The sequence below is a fragment of the Nestor notabilis genome, unplaced genomic scaffold, assembly GCF_000696875.1.
Source record: "Nestor notabilis isolate BGI_N333 unplaced genomic scaffold, ASM69687v1 scaffold12761, whole genome shotgun sequence".
NCBI classification, from domain to species: domain Eukaryota; kingdom Metazoa; phylum Chordata; class Aves; order Psittaciformes; family Psittacidae; genus Nestor; species Nestor notabilis.
The window spans coordinates 17,893-37,629 of record NW_009915211.1 but is presented as its reverse complement, the minus strand read 5'-3'; the positions used below and the strand labels follow the sequence as shown (position 1 = coordinate 37,629).

Below are 19,737 nucleotides of genomic sequence, written 5' to 3'. Positions count from 1 at the left end.
CAGCGCGGCTGTAGGGGGCCAGAGCCGTTCAGCGAGGCGGGGAGAAACCTGGTCCTCGCATATAGGGTACAGAGAGTATCTGGTACGTCTGAGGGCACCTGAAACACCCTGAGCTCCCGTGAGGAGCGGGCTTAAGTGTCTCTTAATAACACACTTCAGAAACCCAGATGTTACGGAATTGGATCGTTTAATATGAATGAGATGAACCTTGTTATCTTTTCTTGAGGGCTGGCAGGAAGGCAGATTCTTTTTTTTTTTTTTAGTTGTTTAGCAGTGCTTCTGATTCTCCATAAAGCAGTGGCTGCAAGAAATAACTGTGCTTCTTGACTCTTAGGTGCTGTAATTTTGTGTCCTTTCAATGCCCAACAATTCTTAGAGAAAACAAGGTTCCTAACAGCAGTACCAGGCAGTTAGTGATCTCGCACTACTGCAAGTATGGCCATCTGCCCAGGTAACATTTAAACCAGCTCTGTGTGCTTGCAGGTGTCTGCATGAGATGAAGGGCAGATGTGAACCAAGCCTGGTGACTTCCTTCTTCTCACAAGCAGGTGATGCAGAGACCTGTGCTGCAGCTTAGGTTGCAATGGTCCCAGAAGCCAAGCCTCTGCTCTTACATCCTTTCTGTCCAGCTTTCCTAACCACCAAGTGAAGTGCAGCTGACTGTGAACAAAGTTGTGTGTTTGCAAACAGCAAAGACAGTGCTTGCTGGAAGAATGTGATTTGCTTAATTGCATTCTGCTGCACCAGGACAGAATATCCTTCATCCTTGTCTTGGTTGATGGCTCAGTATCTCATTGCTGGCATGGCACTATTCTCCTATATATGTGCCCTGTTTTTGTTTCAAGGTTTGCTCCAGCATCGAAGGTCCTGCTTCTAGGAATGCTTTCACCTGAGAGTAGTTTCATTATACTAAATGAGTGTAACCTGAAACACATATGCCAGCATTTTGGAGTCGGTATAATGAAGATTAACAGTGCACCTGGCACAGCCACCAAATGCAATGGAATGTTACTGTGGCTAAACTGGCATTTAACTTGTTAGCACCATTCATCTGACAAAATACAACTCTGATCTTAAGACGGGATGGGATCTCTTCAATATTGGATAGAAGTGCAAAGATAAAAATCACTAACTGCTTTAGAGGTTCCTGTTTCTGAGCAAGGTTGTGTTTATTACTGAACTCTGGTCTTAACGTCAGCTTTTTCTGTCATTGTGAAAGAGAATAAAAACTGTGGAGAGTACCTTCATTTATTTTCCTTTAGCAGGGACCAGCATAAGTCTCCACAGCTGTGAGTTTGGGAGGGTTTTTTAGAGCCACATATATATTTATGAATGACATTTGATTTTCAGACATAAACAATTGATTTCTCAGACTCTCAACAGAACTTTAACTGTAGATCATACTTGTATTTCATTCTTGTTCTTACCACAAAAATGAGTGTAATTGCCCTCTGAAGGTTGTCCTTTTTTTCTTTATAGAAATATTGAATTCCTTCTGTGCAGATACACTATGTATCAGTCTTCACAGGTTCCTGTGGAAGCTAATGGTTTCTTCATGCTTCAATTTATAGCCAGCTGTTCAAGATACACTGGCATTTCTGACAGTGGTCCTATTCTGTGGACCTTCTTTGGCGATTTTTCTAGAAAAGTATAGGGATTTGGCTGACAAACTCTATGTATTTCTGGCTTAATATTGATTTTCTGGGAAATCAGGTTATCCACATTCGATAATGCACAGAGAGATCCTGACTCATAATTAAAACCTTAATAGGATGCAGTGGGTACTCTGTCAACTTGATGCCTGCCTTCTGAACATGCAGTTGTGATAGTGTACTGGTTTGATTAAGTTTCTACAAACCAAGGAGATGTTAATCAGTTTCAAAAAGCATGAAGCAATTCAGCTGAAATTTGTTTATGGATTTTGGTGGTAGGATAGTGCTGGCATACAAATTTGGCATAAAAATTTAAACAGTGAAAAGTTGAGGCCTATCTGAAATGTAAGATGAAATGTAAGATGTTAAAGTAAACCAGGGTGTAAACACTTAGAAGCATAATCTGATCTTTAAATGTTCCTAAATGTACAAAAACCTGACAAAAGGAAATAAAGGCTGTAACTGTGACAGGAAGAAGTTAACCTTTGATCCAACTACTTATGCAGTATACAAGTGCTGTCAGTCGTAACAATGGCCTTGAAGCTTCCTATCTCATCAATAGATGAGACAATTAACAAAATTTATGGAATTTAACACAGAAACCTGCTTGGGAGTCTCCTAATGAACAATATGCCAGCTAGTTTTTGAGAGTGAAGTTGAAAGAGTAAAGAATTCCTGACGTTCAAGTGTTTTAACAAGATGACTTCTGATTGACAATGGCAGTATCTATGGCCTGCCTCCTTATGATACACATAGCAAAGATGAAGCTGATATGGATATGGGATGCCTCAGACTGTCACTGGGCACCACTGAAAAGAATCTGGTACCATCCTCCTGGCACTCACCTTTGAGATATTGATGTGCACTAAAGAGAGTCTCTCTCAGTCTTCTCTAGGCTAAACAGGCCCAGCTCCTGCAATCTCTCCTCCTAAGAGAGATGCTCCAGACCCCTGATCATCCCTGTGGCTACTGGACCCTCTCCAGTAGCTCCTTGTCTTTCTCATACTGAGGAGCCCAGAACTGGACACAGCACTCCAGATGTGGCCTCACCAGGGCTGAATAGAGGGGGAGGATCATCTCGACCTGCTGGCCACACTCCTCCCTATGCACCCCAGGATACTCTTGGGCCTCCTGGCCACAAGGGCACACTGTTATCTCTTGTTCTCATTTGAGGTAGGCCTTTGCTTTTGTTCTTAGGAAGGAATGAGCTTCAGTTGTTCTAGGGGGAAAAAAAGCATAGGCAGATTTAGTCTGGACCATAGATTAAAAGACAATCTCATTATTGCATCCTGTCTTACTGGTATTGTGGACTGGACTCCCATCTTCTGTAGGTCATCTCTTTAGCTTACCTTGATATATTGATGACAACTAACACCACTATGGAACCTGCAGCAGCAGCCACTTCAAGGCTGGTGATAATGCCCTGAAGAATCTTAGGGTATGGATGGTTAATGCAAGCTTTCTTCACTGCCTCTACTAAGTATAGCTATTTGTACTTAGTATTCACTTAGAGAGGAGATTTAGATGGAAAAAATAATGAAAATACTGAATATATATTCAGTAAATATTGAATTACTTACATTTGAGATGAAAACCTAAGTAACAAGTTTATTTTAACTGGAGAAGTGCATGAGTTTATTAGGACTAAAAGCAACTGTTGTTTTTTTTTTTTTAATCCAGCTAAAATAATTGATATAAATAGGCTGTAATAAGCTATACTAGATACACCAGAAATGGAAATTAAAGGCAGAATGTTACAGAGACAGAAAGCAGGAGATATGAAGATAACTAATTCAATATATTAAATGCAAGAAGGCTACACATTGCTTTCTTTGGTGTATTGATTCTTATACTTGATCTTGCATTGATTGAATGCAAACACTTTAACAAAGAAACAGTATTTTACAGTTGAAGGCATATCCTCAAATAGACAGATTCTGCACAAAAGCAGGATTGCATGTAAACTGGACTTAAAACCAGAAAGTTCTAAAAAAGAACAAAGTCCCTGGTACATATTTTGACTTTATCTACAGTGGCTAAATATCTCAGTGTTTTCTATAAGTGTGCAAAATGGTGCATGCAATACCACATCAGCTATCAGATTAAGAGCAGCAGGAAAGTGCCACTTCATTGCATATACCTAGTCATGGTTATTTTGTACAGGGCATGTACCAACACATAGAAAAATCTTTGTCAAAAGTCAGTGTTATACTTTGAGGAGGGAGGCAGAGTAAAAAAGGGTCACTTCAGATGGCTTATTGGGACACTTGTTCAGAAGAGAGGTGACCATTGTGAAACAGATTATTCAGCTTGATACCTCTTAAGCTGAGGGAAATCATCACAGTGGCTTCCAATAACTTTGCTTAACTCCAGTGGATTTTCTAGTGCTGTCAAGGACTCTTTAACAGTATGCCAAGACAGAGTTAATTTTAGGTACAATGATATATTTGCCTGTCTAAAATCCAGTAGACCTGCACGATCAAATAGATAAATTGTTCTAAGTGGAAATTACACTGTGGAGATCAATACCATCAAGATATCGGGAGGATTTTCAAATGAAAAACTCTCAACTCTGTTGTGCTTTGCACTTAGCACCTTCCTTCTCAGGAACTCAAAGCTCTTAGTATGCTAATACTAGCAAATTTAGCCTCACAACATCCAGTGAGGTAGGTAAGTTTACCCCCATTTCACAGATGGGAAAACCAAGGCAGAATTCTGAAGTGACTTGCCCAAGGTCCTGCAACTTGTCAGTGGCAAAATCAGGAATGTATTTTCAGAAGTCCAGATCCCAGACCTCTGTCCAATTGAAGTCCCTCCCTACTACCACAAAGCAAGCCATACATGCAACATTTTTTTTCCTCCTACTGCTGCCGTAGTCCTGGTAACACAGAGGAAGTGAATGATTTTTCCTGATTGAATTCCCACTTTCTTTGGCAAAAAAGCACCTGATTCTGTCAAAGTGCTGTATTATGCTCTTTGCAGAGGCATTTCTTCCGAGGCACAATAGAAAAAAGATGGTTTCCCCATGGCAGGGAGACTGTACAGGTCCAAAGAGAGTTTTATTTCTTGCAGAAGACCTGCTGCTTGGCATTCTTCACACGTTGTTCCTCCTTCAGGTTCTTCTGCCGTGCATGTTTGCTGGAGATGAGTTCCACATGTTCTGAGGGGAACCAGCCTCTCTCCCGGTCTGAGAGTTTTACTCCTTCTATCCATCCTACAGTGAGGAGCAAAGTACAGCATGAGGCAAAAGAGTCAAACATTTTTTTCATTCTTCCCAAAAAGTACCCTCCAGCAAGGCCCTAAGATCAAAGAAAGAGATCCCCTTTCACCTTCCAAATAAAGTGCCTTAATGAAGATGGAGAGTCTCTTCATCTTCTCAACCCAACCGACAGGAAGGCTTCTTCTGAAGCCTGATTGTGTTGTTAAAGGTTTACGCTTCTAGAGTAACTTCTGACCCATAATTTAAGATAGTCATTGTTTGTTCTGCTCACCATCATTGCTGTACTGCATAACCATGATGATATCTGCTTTCTCTAAAGCCAGCTCATCATTTTCCCGAGCCTTGTAAGTCTTTATGCATTGAACCTGTGGTGCATCTAAAGGAGAGGAAAGATCGTATTGGTACACTGGAATGCAACAGTAAACATGTGCATCAGCCCCAGAGCAGGTAGGGGATAAGGGACTGCCCAAACACTAAAGAGCAGAGACCTGGAAGGGAGGTTACAGGTCTTCTACCTAGTATGAGGAGGAAAACCAGGTAAAATAACTGGCAGAACCTGGCACGGAGGGGAAGCACACGAGTATCTTCTTTATTTGTAAAAAGGCAAATATTCTGCCCGGGAATCATTCTGGGATTTTCCACCTCGCAGTGACTCTAGCCCACCCCCATTCCTGTAGCAGCAGAGCAGTCTCACCAGGGCATTCCAGGAGGTCCAGTTCTCCTCGTGGAGGAGCCAAAGCAGAGATCCACCTCAGCTTCTCACTGCTGGAAAACATCACCAGAAGGGTGTCAGGATTCAGTATGATGGATAACAATCTGATGACTGGAATGGGGGGGTGTGTCTCTACAGGTTTGCTCACAGGAAGGGTCAGGGAGGGGGTACTTAGGGGAAGCAGAGAAAGTGGAACTGAAGAAGGGGGAATGGGAAAAGGCAAAACCATTTTTGGAGGCTGGTGTTATGACATAAGATGGTAGTACTACATGAACAGCTATGATAAGAGAGGAACAAGGTGTTCATTAGGGACTTGTAATGGCAAGAGGCTGTTTTTTCAATTCCTCTGGTCAGCAGCTGGATTTCATATTTCAGCACTGGGGTAGCTGAGGGACAACCACTAGGCTCCTAGGAGGTGTGTGGCTATGGTAACGGGATATACTGAGGGTAACCTTGAGCTCTTACTGTGTCTCTGTACTTTTTCCCTGGTAATTCTGAAGTAGAAAGAGACGGAAAACATTTTTGTTTGTTCCATGCAGTTTCATCTCACACTTCTCCCCACGCACATCTGAGAAAGCGGCATGATCAAACACAACAAAACGTCCACCCCTGCAGGTAAAGAAGAGAAAAAAAAGAGGAGGTTTTAAGGTGATGAGGGTTACAACGTGAGTTTGTGTTGTTTTCTGATGTTAGGAAAGCAAAAGCTTTTAATGAATCTTCATCTTCTCAGGCCTTAAGCTTTGTTCTTGCTAGAAGTCTCAGAAGGCCAGAGAAGAAATAGGAAACTTAATGAAAAGGGTAGAAATACTAAGCTCTGTCCTGTCAGATTTTTTTATTTTATAGCTTACACAAAACCCAACATAACCAACCAACAACTCTTTTAGTTTCTTGACAAACCAGTGATTTTCACATTCACTAATCTTCACACTGTCCTTTAGGAAGCAATTTTTTACCAAGTAAAACTAGAATATATGTTTATGATTAAAGTGTTCCACATTATATTCTGCCTTTCCATCCCTATAAGTGTTGCACTTGCACTAGGGACCAGAAGATATCTTATTAGTATACTGTAATTAAGACGGGACTATCAATTTCCACATACTTGTGCGATACTCACATAATGTAGGGTTAGGACTGGCAGGCAGAGGGAAAGGACTCTCACCAAAGCACAGAGCCAGAAAGAGACAGGTATTTTAGAAGGGGCAGGAAGAATTGTGTTGAAGCACTCACTCCTTGGGCCGAGACAGGAGCAGACAGTCATTGAAGAGGTGTAGGTAGATGGGACGGGTGGTGACTTTCCATTTTGGACTCAGGGTGTTGAAATCCAGTGCTGTCAACTCACCACACTTCACAAGCCGCCTGGACTGTGAGATGAGTGGGAATATCTACAAGGCAGCAACAAACATTTATGTCAAGCGTGTACAAGAAAGTCCATATCCATGAGGTTCAGATGTGCATTTTTGCCTTTCTCTACAGGAAGTGTGCTTTCACCTCTCCAGCTGGACAGGTGTAAGTCATGGTAGGCACCTTCAGCTGAAGGCTGACATGAACAATTGGGCAAGAGAAGCCCTGATGGAGAGCTGACCTGTGTATGATATTCTGGTTCAACAGTTCTGTGTGTATTGGAGAGGAGAACAAAAAGTCAGTGCAAGTGACTTCGTGAGGAAAGAGAAAAATGCATCAGTCTTGAGCAAGGCCCAGGGAATGGATGAGCTCACCTTGCACTCAAATTCAATCTTCTGGCTGAGGTAGATCAGCTCTTCAGTGCTCTTCATGCGCTGGACATTTTCATTGCAATCCTTGATGAGCTGCAGAGGAAAACAAATCAGTGACATGAGGACTGCCTGGTGGGATCAGTGCTATTCCCAGAAGCCCCTCAAGAGTTAATGTAAGTGACAATTCCTTAGGCATCCTCCTGCAAAAAAAGTATTTTTCCAGGCAAGCATACTGAACTTTTTCATACCTTCTTTCTTAAGGAAGGTATTCTTTAGATGAAGTTTCTGTGATAAGTTTTAACAGGGATACTGGGGGAAATACTAGAGACATCTCTCTCAGGTGACAAAGGTTGAATTGCTGGTCATTTGGAAGCAGTTCTTATTAGATGCTCCACTGTAAAAAGAGTGATAAACATCAGCCCTGATTTTCCATAACCCAGAGCTTGTTGCCAGTACCTGTGAGGACAGGACACAATGGAACAGAGGTACTTCAGCCTGTAAGCTGCCTACATAGCCATCCTGAGGCGTTACAGGGCAGCTATGTAACAGCATCACAGATATAACACTGGCTTGAACACAACTGGAGTCCAAGGATTTCAAGCACAGGATATCTTGCCCACCCATCTCAGACTGCAGTGTATGCTGAGATTAGTGGGACAATCACTTCTTTCATCTGGTTAGGTATCCTGTGCTTAATGCACCCCAGGATACCGTTGGCCCCTTTGGCTGCCAGGGCACACTATGACTCATACTGAAGGTACCATCAACCAATACCCCCAGATCCCTTTCTGCTGGGCTGCAGAATGGTTGACTGCCTTACCTTTTCAAGTGCATCATATGCCTGTGTTGCTTGCACTTCCTCCTCAGATCCAGGCCGAGTTCTCTTCAGGATATTCTGTGTGAGGAAAGAGGTTTCTCATAATGTAATCAGGGAAAGCTGGACATACGTATCTGGGAGGAGCAGGAGAAACATGCCAGCCTCAAGGAAAATTAAAGTAGTGGTAGGTGATAAGATACGGAGGGAGGAAGACCAGAAATTTGAGATGTAGAATGTCACTGATGAGCTGCACTGAACACAGCATTCCTAAAAATCTAAATCATATTTACTATCAAGTTACGTAGCACAGGAAGCAACCACTAATCCAAGCACTAACGGCCTTATGAACAGAATTGTTCTTTGTCTGATACTCCTTTTTCCTGTTAAATTAGGGCTCAAATAATCAAAAAGAAGAATTTCGGAGAAAGAGATTAAAATTAATAAATTAGGGATTTGCAGGTTCCCTATCTGGAAGGCTCCTATCAGTCAACACTGCAGGCAAAGAGTAGAGACAGGCTGCCTTCCGGAGAGCAGCCAAGGAACCCTTGCTTTGTTTTCCTAGCAGGAAGCAAAAAAAAACCTCAATACAATGTAAATCAAGCGTTCTGAATAGACTCCATAAATTATTTATTGGAGTACAATTGAATAGTGCAACAAAAGCCTAACCATTATACAAACTGCATTGTCTCACACACCACGATTCAACTCATAGTGCTTGTCTAATGCACAGCAGGCATAAATATGATGACAAACAGGTTTGTTTTTGCAAAGGCATGTTCACAATATACACAACAGAGTGGCTTTAGAGTATCTTGCCAAACTTGTCACATGAAGTGCTGTATGCAGTCCTTACACCCTGTGCTTGGAGCTAGCTCATATTTATGACTTTCAAACTTGAAGAAGGGTCATCTTGAGAGAAACTGTAGGAAAGCAGAGAATCGACACATTTACCTGTAGGAGGAGTTTGAGTCGAGTGATGCGCTGGAAAGGGAGGATGAGGAAGGATTTCAGTGAGAGGCGCTGGCATACTGGATCACTTTCCAGTCTCTCCAGGACTTGCTGGAACCCTGCGTTTCCATTTCTGTGGGAGTGGTAAAGAAAGAAGTCATCCAGGCATCAGAGCAAATAAATAAGTCTTCCTACTATCAGATTTCAGTGAGTGCTGGAGTAGTCCCAAGTCATGTTTTGTCCCTGGGGCAAGAGATGTCAAGAAAATGCATCACTGCTGATGAAGAGCAAGTATGAGTTTCTAACAGCTGTAGGACAGTAGTATGACTGCTACTATATCTTTCCTCTTTCTGCCATAGCCCTCTGGAATAAGAACCATAAGTAACATCTATATTTCAACTCCCCTGTATCAGTACGGCACCATTCACAGACAGTGGTGGTTTGTATTCTTTCCTTACGCTGAGTGGTCCAGCTCCAGGGGCTGCGTTCAGGGTCTGGAACCAGCTGCTTCCCCTCTCTTGCTACTCCTGAGAGGAGCTGCCTTTCCCCCTAACGTCTCTCTTACCCTTTTAGACACAGCCACTGCCATCCAGTTTTCCATGCTGGATTTTTATCTGCCAATCAGTACCAGATTTTTATCTGCTAACAATATGAGAGTAGCACCAGCCACCAGAATAGCCAACCCCATATCCTTGAAGAGATAGGGAAGAAGGTTGTAAGCCCAGTAGATGTTGCCCTAATATCCTGGAAGTCTTTTCTGTGTGGAACTGAACCTTCCCTGATGGGAACAAATTGTGAGACTAGATCTCTCCCCATCAGCAGCACCCAAAGATGGTGCCTGAACAGCCTGTTGGGAACAGTGTCTCCTCCTGGAATCACCGCAGGTTCATTGGAATTGGGTTATGAACAGAAGCAAGTGCAGAAGTAGCAAGGAAACCTTTTTCAGGGCTGAGCCCATGCCTGATTAATACTTGTTTGTGCCACTGGGACCAGAATAGGAGGGCAAGAGGTGTTGCACTCCATGACCCAGAACAAGAGAGACTGGTGGTGTTCTCTGGCCTCAGGATTTTCAAACCATTTTAAAGAATCCTGAATAGCCACTTTAAACTTACTGGCAGCAGCCATATTTTTCTTAACCATAGTTAAGGTTGGAAATTTCACTTCAAATTATCACTTTCCGGTTCTTACTAGTCTGAGAACCACAGACTAAAAACCATTATCCAAGACAGTAATTTCTGCTCTCTTCAGTAGAGGGTAGACAGAGAGAATAGCCTGAAATAGAATCAGGTATTAATCTTCCCCTTTCCAATCCTATGGCAGAGGAGCTGGCAGCAGTCTGAAAAGCTACTGAATTGAAGAAGGTTCCTGCCTGTTCTTCTGGGGGTGTAGTAAAAGCACTGGCCAACAGCCTGTACACCTGAGGCATTCCCCATCATTTGAAAGAGTGGATATTTGAGGTGCAGCAAGGAAGTAAGAGGGGAGAAAGGTGCAACAAATGAGAAAACTTACAGCAACCGCTGGAAGGTCTGCTCCTGATATGTCTGGTTTGTTACATATGGTAGATACACCCTGCGGAACTCAGGGGCATGCTTCAAAGCCACATCGCACACATGGAAGGTGAACATGTCCTCCTCAAATTTCTCCTCCAAGTCAAAGAGGAAACTGCAGCACATGATTGCAATGACATAAAAGGAGAGGGAAATACCAGTGTCATTTGCAGGAATGGCCTCAGTCCTCCAAAATCCTGACAGCCCACATATAATCGTGAGATAGCCTTTTACTTCTAAAGAGAGCAAAATGCCTGTAAATGACAATTTAGGGCTAGATAGCAAGGAAAAAGCAGAAGCAAAAGACCTCTGCTCTTGAGAGGTCACACTTCTAAAGAAGTTGTCAGAAAAAAACTGAAAATTAAGACATCACCAGAATAATCCCACTAGTAGAAATGGAGAAGGTAGCAGCAAACCTTACTAGCTTAGCAATATGCATAGCCAAGCCTTGCAGGAGAAAAGCAGAACAGAATCCTACAACATACAGGATTCCTTGCATGTGGGGTCATGTCTACATTTTATGACTTATGCTCAACTGATTCACATTAGGTTCTGTCGAGTGATGGTTGTAACTTATTTCTTCTTCTCCCCTCTTTTTTCTTCTTTGGTCAGGGCTCGTGCAGCTGCTTCTTTTGACATGTATTTGGCAGGAGCTGCATTTGGTTTGGGCTGAGGTCTACTTAGTCAAGTTTAGTTGCAGTTGAAGCCAATAGCACATGGCTACAGTAGCATTTTGAACATTTTGGTCTCCTGCAATGAGCTCTATGCACAACTGCACCATAATATCCAGGACTTAACACCAAGATTTACATTGCCCTGTCACCTAAAGAGGTGAAAATTCCTTTCAGGGCATTGCTGATACGCAATCACAAAGTGCTACATGTCTATATCTACCTTGAAGGTCAGTGAACATGCAGAACAGGAGTGAGAGATGTTATTGATGGACATGATGTGCTGTGTCTGGCTTCATGGAGGGTGTTAGTCCTAGAAGTAAAGGGCCACATCTCACCTGGCACTGACATCACGTACATCCTGAAGGCGGGAGAAGAGCCACTGACGCTCTTGGTTGGTGAGCATTGCCTGGAGCTCTGCTGACCGCTGGAAGTGGTCCACTGCCACGTTTAAACTGCGCAGGTACGAAGCCTCAGACATTATCAACTCAAACTTGGCCTTGAGAGAGGAAAATCAGGGAGCACAGCATCACTATACTGCACAAGTCTGTGAGGAATCTTATAGAGAGGAGACAGGGGCAAAGCAAGGAAACCTCCCAGTGCATGATATGAGTAGCGCGTAATTACAGAAGAGCGGCTTTAGGAATGACAAACATACCGCTATATACAGTCTGTCTTTCTTTAGAAGACAGACTTGTCGTGTGACTTAAAAGGAATACAGCTACCTGCTCTCATTTTGCTTTTTATTCACACACACACACGCCACTATACTCGGTTCCCTGTTTTATGTGCTCCCCTAAATGTTCCACTATCTACATCACCCATGTTTTTCTCCCTCATCATGTTTCCTATGCTGTTTTTTTTTAACTTTTTCTGGATCCTCCCATGTACTTCTCAGTTCCTCTAATTTTCCTTACCCAGTTTCCCTATGTACCATTTTGCTGAACCCATTCATCTTCCTGTTTCCTCTCAGCCCTGAATTCAGGTCAATTCAGTAAACTCACACTCTACCACAAGAATTACAATTCACTGTGGTTTTAATAGGATCTCTCATAAGCTTGTCTGTAGAGAATGATAGCGGTCTTTTACTTTAATATTCTCTTCTGCATTGAAAATGCTCAGCATTCCTTGTTATATCTCATTCCATTTTCCCCATGTCTGTTTCCTGACAATTATTGATATAGTCAAGGAGTCTGTCCTTCAGCGCTCCTTTTCTCTACCATTCTGAACTTCAGCACTGTACTACTCCGCAAACACTGGTACCACATCCTCGTACTGCTTACATGGGTAGAGATGACCTCTGCGCTCAACCACCTGCATTCCCACATTGGAATTTTTGCTCTGCACTTTAACCCCACTTCCAGGGACTCTTTCTTGACTACAAGACCACCCATCTCCCCTTTGAGATCTGTCCATTACCTCTTGCAGCTTCTGCTCATCACGGGACATATTGAGTAGCATTCTGCTGCCCCGTATCATGGGGATGTCCTGCCAGAGGGACGCATTAGATGAGACTGACAGACGTTGCAAATATGAGTCCTGGGGAGACAGCACTTTCCTTCGTAGCCGTGGGGAGCTTGGGAAACTTGACTCTATATCCTCTGAGAAAGAATCCACTCTCTTCTGGCTTTGAATGGCCTTGTTCAGCACCACATCGCTGTACTCCTGATACAGCAACCTCGCTGTGAAGAGAGGCATATACATTTATAATATTTATAGCAGCTACTCACCCTCTGCTTCAATCTGTAGAAAACTCTATTACTGTCTCATATGAGGATAACTGAACACATGAGACCACACGCACCTGCTACAAGCTGCCTGAGTGTACTGCAGGACTCTCCTTTCACTGCCTCCACTGACCACCGCTCTCTAACACTTCCTCCTTTCTACCACGTGGCAGGAGCCCCTCTCCTTTGTGCTCACTCCAAGGGAGAGAGAGGGGTCTGCCACAGCAGCTCAGGCAGAAGGTACTTACAGGAGTTGATCAGTTTGGAGTGCCGGCGTTTGAAGTTCTCCATTGCATCTGCAGGTTTCTTCTCTCTGTCAGAGAATAAGTATTTGGAAACAAAGAGTGAATGAAGAGCACAGCACCAGAAATGGCTTATCCAAATCTTTGTAACAGATCTGTCACAGCAAGAACCTCTCTTTTCAACAAGCTCAAACCCCACATCCTTTACTTAATAAAGTTTGACTTAATAGAAGCATTGTCCTAAAGGGACAGAAATACTTCTGTTGCAATGGGGTCCTCTCCCAGAGGGTATAGACTGAAACATAGGCCTATGTCATTTTATTATAGTTTTATTATATTCCTTATCATCATCTTTGTCCCTCAGGAACAATGGAGAGCATTAGGTCTCTATGCTACACAAGGATGGGTGCAAACTCTAAGGGGTCCTTGAGAGACTTACCGCAATATAACTGTCTCTGAACTGACTGGTGGCTCCCTGTGTGCCTTGTGAGCTTCTTCCTCTGAAGGAACAGAAGGAATTTCTGCATATAAAGCAATTAGAAAGTGAACATATAAGTCTGTTTTTAGAGTCAAATGATACAGAAATACCATTAATCTATAATACCACCTAAGTGGTAGTCTTGGGTTGGAGCACTGGTGCCCTCCCGACCTTCATTTCTGGGTCAGAAATATTCTGGTTTTAATAATCCTTGACATTATTTACACTTTACATCTGTTACTGAGCCACATTTCCTTTGCATACAAATAAAAAGGCCGACACTTTCAGCAATGACAGGAACTCTATGAACTTCCCTCTCCAGCTGCCCAAATGAAGACACTGCCCATAGGCCCTATCAGGTACTTTCTTTCCCCTTCCAGCACCTCAAGCCAGGCATCAGAGGAGCAATGGCCCCAAAGTCATTAGTCGTAACTGAGTCTTAAACTTTCTTTTGTGGATGTTGAGTCCCCAGAAACTCTCAGTGACTTCTGGGGCAGAAATGCTGGACATCTAACAAAGTCACTCCTGTGAAGAGTTTTACAGGGATGCAGCCTGAGAATGCTGTAATCTAGTTCTCAGGTTTATGTACTATGTGATCTTCTGTTTATGTGAAAATGGGAATAGTGTGGATTTTTCTTTTGCTTTGTGAGGGATTTAATTCAATAAGGTGTGAAGAAATTCTATATAAAATTTGATGGAAGCAGGAGGAGGAAGAAAGCCCAAAGACTGAGGTGCAAGTATGGGTCAGGAAAGAGACAGTACTGTTGCCTTGAATGTTTTCGAATTTGGAACTGAAAATTTACAGGTCAAACACATGAACAAATCTTGATTCAAGTGCTGCCAAATCTTTTACACCTCTCCTCACTGCCCTCCTTTTCCTCTGTGCCAAAAATCCGGCATCTTGTAGAGCTTGGAAAAATAAGCTAAGTAAGAGTTGAGGAGAAGCAAGGATATTTAAAGCTTTTGTAAGGTAATAAAGAACAGACACACATCTTGACAGCAAGTATGGTCTGAATGAGCTGCATTACAGAAGATGCATGTTTGCCATTCATGACATCGGTGATACGGCTTCTATGCAAGCTAGGACCTTGGATATGACAGATTTCTGTTCTTATCTGTAATCTCAAATCCTGCGTTCTCAGGAAGATCATCTCTTTCAGAAGGTCAAATTATAACCTGAAGGTGCCAGGTGCAAAATAAAGGGAGGTAGCAAATAAACAAGGAACTAAAACATGTAGTAACAGACACGGGCTACTGAGGGTGTGTGCATGCGTTTTCCCTACTGCTTGGAAACGGGCTGCTACAAGTGCAGCAAAACGCAACGGCCATGTGATGGCAGCAGAGATGATGAGCAGGAGCTCTGAACTGAGCCTCACCGAGAAACTCATTCCTGCAGACAGGCCAAAATAACCCGTGTTACTGAGTAAGGGTGACAGATCACAACACACGGAGAAGGGACAAGAAGAGAAACCGGATGCAGTACTGAGGGGTGAGGGATTGGTGAAGTGTGATAAGCTCTCTGTTGCAGGTGTTAGAATGAAACGAAGGGACTGAGCCCCAGAGTTCAGCCCTATTCAAGAACAAGTAGGATACACTGGTTACAGCATAGTAGAAAGGAGCTAGGGGGAGAGCAGGGATGGGGGAGCTTAGGACAGGACAGGACAGCAACGGGGTTATAAAGGGATGGAGTGAGGAGTATTACCAGAGAGGCACAAGAGCAATGCTCAGCTCTCAGCTCTCATGCTGCCTATTTTAATCCTAAATTTTTGGTATCTGTAGTAAATTTGGGGGTATGGCAGGGAAATGGAGGAGAGGACTCACCCTGCAAGATGTCTGGTGGTACTGACATCCTCTTCAGGCCCTGACGGTGCCAGTCCTTGCTTTTTACTCGGCGTTTAATTGGGTTTTCTTGATGGGCTGCAGGCTCCTGTGCAATGACCCCAATTGTTTTTTTGTCTGGCCAGCTTGAGGATTTTTCCAAGGGTGAATGTCTGGGCATTTCCTCCTTTGGCTGAGCTACCAAGTGGCGTTCTCCCCCTTCTTCCAGCCTTTGCTTGACCCTCCTCTCACCTTCCATTTTCTCTGTGATTGCTAATGGAGCTTGGATGTTCTTTGTGTCCACACTAAAGATGGCTGCCTGTTGCTCCCATCGCAGCTCCCCTGAGATGTCCTCCTCTTGGCAGGTCCTTCTGGTGGTTGGTGGTGATGGAGGGCTGAGCCTGAGGAAGTGGATTGGATTGGTGAACGCTAGCACTGGAAGTGGCTGTGCAGAGTCTCTGTTCTTGGAGCCTGTGGATGTTATCAGGCCTTCCAGCGAGGGCCAAGAAGGGTGGTCAGGTGGGGATTTTCCACACTGCCTATCCATATGCTGGTCCACTGTTTCAGGGCTGGCGTCAGAGCATCCAGCCAATGCTTCATTTCCAACAGCAGAAAAGCTTTTGGCTAACAAACTGACCCCTGAGTCATCAGAAGTCTCTGTATCATGGGTACCCGAATCACCAAGCTCCCACTCTCTAGTTAATGGAACAAGGTTATCTTCTGCTACATGTTCTCCATCAGAAGCAGAGGCCACAGTGTTAGAATCAGACACAGAGGCAGCAGTCCGTAGAGAATGGCTTATAGCAGGGTGAATCGATAGTATCTTATCATCCTCCATATCACAGCTGAGATGCGGCGTGGAGTAGCGTACAGGAGCCAGTGGCTGGTAACTTTCAAGGGCTGGAGGTTGAGTAAGGTGATTTGCATTAAGTGCAGGGGCCTGAGCTTGACAGGGGCTTTGGAGAAGGGAAGGAAGATGAACAAGCTGTTTGGCATCAGGCTCAGACACCAGAGGTAGGCTTGAGTGGGACACATGGGACAGAGGTTGTTCTGGGTGGTTCATGGCAAGGACTGCATCTTCTTCAGAAGGCCAAGTGAGGGTGCTCAGGACTCTGGAGATTCTGGACCCAGGCTCTTCTTGGTTTACACTGTAGTCAGACTGATCAAGTAAAGGCATTTGTTGTGCATCACGATCCACATTTGCTCCCGTTTCTTTTCCTTGGATAATGGCACTTTTTTCTGTGCGGTTCTGCTGAACTGTCCCTGGGTGGTTCAGGGGAGTGGAAGTCCGGCCTCGTGTTTTGGGTGGTTCCAAAGGCCCTGCAATGATAGCCACAGTCCTCCTATCCTCAGGAGGGATCTCCTCTAGAGGAAGACAGCTCGTGCACATTACAGAGAAAGAAGATGGGCCGCTAAGGTCTTCCTGAAAGCTTTCCTCAGAACTAAAGAGTTGATGTGAAGCATCAGCCTCCCCTGGATCAGTACTTAAAGTAGCAGTTTCTTCCCCTGATGCCGAGTGCCACAGTTGTACAGAAGCAGCTTCTGGCTTCTCTACTGAGTCAAGCAGTTTGTTCAGGTTAGCGCCACAATGGTCCTCAGGGGTCACAGAAGCTGTTCCACTACCACCCTCTTGCTGCGGGACAGATGTTGAAACTACAGAGGTGAGCTCCAAGGATAAAGCTGGAATGAAGCCCCAAAGCTCAGCTTTTCCCAAATTTTCTGTAATAGAATGAGGATCTGTGGGATCAGGTGGCTCCAAATTCTTGGTACCACAGGAAGGGTGTACTGGAACAGATGCCTCTGCATCCTTTGTGCTAGAAGATGCTGCCACTCCTCCATGGGGTGGTGCATCTCTCTTCTCAAACCTCTGAACAGCCTTTCCATGCCCATCACTGTGCTCATCCTCCTTGCCCAGTCTTGTCCTGTCATCCCAATCAGTTTCTCCAATATCCTGACCACCAATGGAAAAGCGACCAGAGTCTTCCAGGTCTTCTGCATGATCAGAGATATAGCATGTGTGTGAAGGCACCACTGGAGTTTCACTCCCTGGGTTCAGGTTATTTGAGGACAGAGGGCTGAGAGCGGGTGGCTGAGATCCGGAACCTGCTTCTGCAACATGAGTTTTCAGCTGTACGTCACCAGGATGCTGATCCTCAGAGACAGGTTCCCCAGGAAGAAATGCTGATCCTGTTTGCTCAGCCAAAAAAACATTCTCCAAACCACACAAGTCCATATTATGCATGTGAACAGAAGATATCTCTGACCCAAAAGCTGATGATGGAGCCTCCAGCTTGAGCTCTTCCCTCTGCTGTTGTTCCTGCTCATTTTGTTCCTTGTTTTTCTGATCTTTGGACTCTGAAGATTTTCCTCCTTCTGGCAAATTCTGGTCTTTGCACTCTTTCTTCTTCTCTGCCTGCTGAAGTTCTGACAATGCCTCCTCCTGTGCTGGTTCCTTATGCTGTGAAGTATTCACTTCCTCAATTTCTTTAGTACTATCCTTTACTTGGAAGGCACTCTCTGCTGGAGAGGCTGGTCTGTCCTCTGTTTTTCTGTGATCATTTTCAAGATGAAGGCATTTGGAAGTGGATGAGTTTTCTTTAGGAACCACTACTGTTCCCTCATTTTTGATGATGCTGCCATTTCTTGTTTCACCAGCTGAGATGTTTCCTTCTGTCTGCAATGAACTTTCTTGGCTCTCATCTGTTAAGATGGAAGACAGCTGACAGGAAGAGGAAGACTTCATACTCTCTCCCAAACCCTTGAGTGCTCTTATGCTTTCCTGAGCATTTTCAGAAGGGTAAGGTTTAGCCATGTCCTCTACTGCTTCCTCTGAGGTAGGCTGCTCATCAGCTGCTGGTGCCACTTTTTTGCTGCTTTGCTTCTGCTCTGCACCATCAGTCTCCTGCAAAGAATCTGTGGAGATCTTATCCAGAAATGGTTCGGCCTTATAATGCCCTTCTGAAACAGTTTTACACACCAAAAAGCACTTAGGTGTTTCTCTCTGAGAGGAAGTGGCATCAGCCAAAGAAGGATTCAGATGAGGGTCTGAGCCATGAAAAGCCAGTTCTGCCTGGCACTGAGGAAACTCAGCGCTAAGGTCCACAGCCTGCAGGATGTCATTGCCAGTGGCTGGCCCATCCTGGACTGTGCTGAGAAAGGAAGAGTCCTGGTTGCTTTCCAGGTCAACCAGCTCTACTTGCTGAAGTTTCAGAGAACGATCCAGTCCACCCTCCTCTAAAAGCATTTCTCCTTCCAATTCTGAGACTCCCTTTTGAGGCTCTGCATCACCTTGCTCTTGTTCCAGTCCTGCTGGCAGTTTCTGGACAGAGTTAGAGGGTCTGCCCAGCATCTCTGCTGCTTTCCCTGTAGCAGCAAGGCAGTCTTTGGGAGTGCTGAGCTCTGCTCCCTGTGCAGACACGCTGGTGTTCATTTTGGCTGAGGCACAAGGGACATGATGCTCTCTTTCGACTGCTGTAGAATCCCAAGCTTCCCCAGTGGCGCTGCTGGCTTCTGGGGGAGTGGTACCTCCCTCAGTGGTTTCTTCAGACTCCATCAGTGACACATCCTCCTAAAGAAAAATGCATTTTTTTGTTACTACTACAGAATGATATAGTGGATCACATTGGCTTAAAGAGACTTTTAAAAACAGGTACTAATGCAGCTGAGAAAAACAGACCAATCAACCAACAACATACTTAGTGGGTGATAAGAGTTGGGAAACAAATACCAGGAGCAGGCAAACACTCAATGTAAGCTTGCAGAATGAGAGTAACACCAAAATAAAACCACTACTATCTTTTCAGTTTTACATGCAAATCCAGAAAGTTACTTTGGTCAAAGAGCAGAGATGGTGACCTCTCTGTAGTGGCTACAGTGCAACTTACTAAAGTGTTGGCAATGGCTAGCTATCTCAAACTCAAAACGGGGATACCAGAACACATTCAGAGAACAAGAAAATAAAAACCTCCACTAATTTTGGTGGGGCATGGTGGATTCTCACAACCTCTTTAAGTGGCTAGCTGAGTCTTAAAGATCTCTGATTAAGGCTTATACTTTGGAGCTGACGGCTCTCTCTACAGACCTCTGTGTATGTATGTGCAACACAGGGCTTTATTGCAACCAATCACAGGAATTGATTAACAAGACATAGGAATGTAAGAATTTGATTAACAGATAAGTGGGACATGACA

The 19,737-nt window shown here is 44.1% G+C and overlaps 1 protein-coding gene across 1 annotated transcript; it reads right to left on the bottom strand.

Annotated features, from left to right (window-relative positions):
• Positions 1-4,572: 4,572 nt before the first annotated feature.
• On the bottom strand, positions 4,573-19,100 carry ARHGEF5 (Rho guanine nucleotide exchange factor (GEF) 5). The gene is made up of 14 exons (XM_010024021.1): positions 15,551-19,100; positions 13,691-13,772; positions 13,258-13,322; positions 12,702-12,964; positions 11,621-11,781; positions 10,574-10,726; positions 9,068-9,197; positions 8,120-8,194; positions 7,303-7,392; positions 6,815-6,969; positions 6,050-6,193; positions 5,567-5,637; positions 5,144-5,248; positions 4,573-4,866 (listed from the first exon to the last, which is right to left on the bottom strand). Exons 1-14 carry the CDS (start codon positions 19,098-19,100, stop codon positions 4,712-4,714), a joined length of 5,199 nt encoding a protein of 1,732 aa, XP_010022323.1. The 3' UTR covers positions 4,573-4,711.
• Between the last annotated feature and the right edge of the window lie 637 nt (positions 19,101-19,737).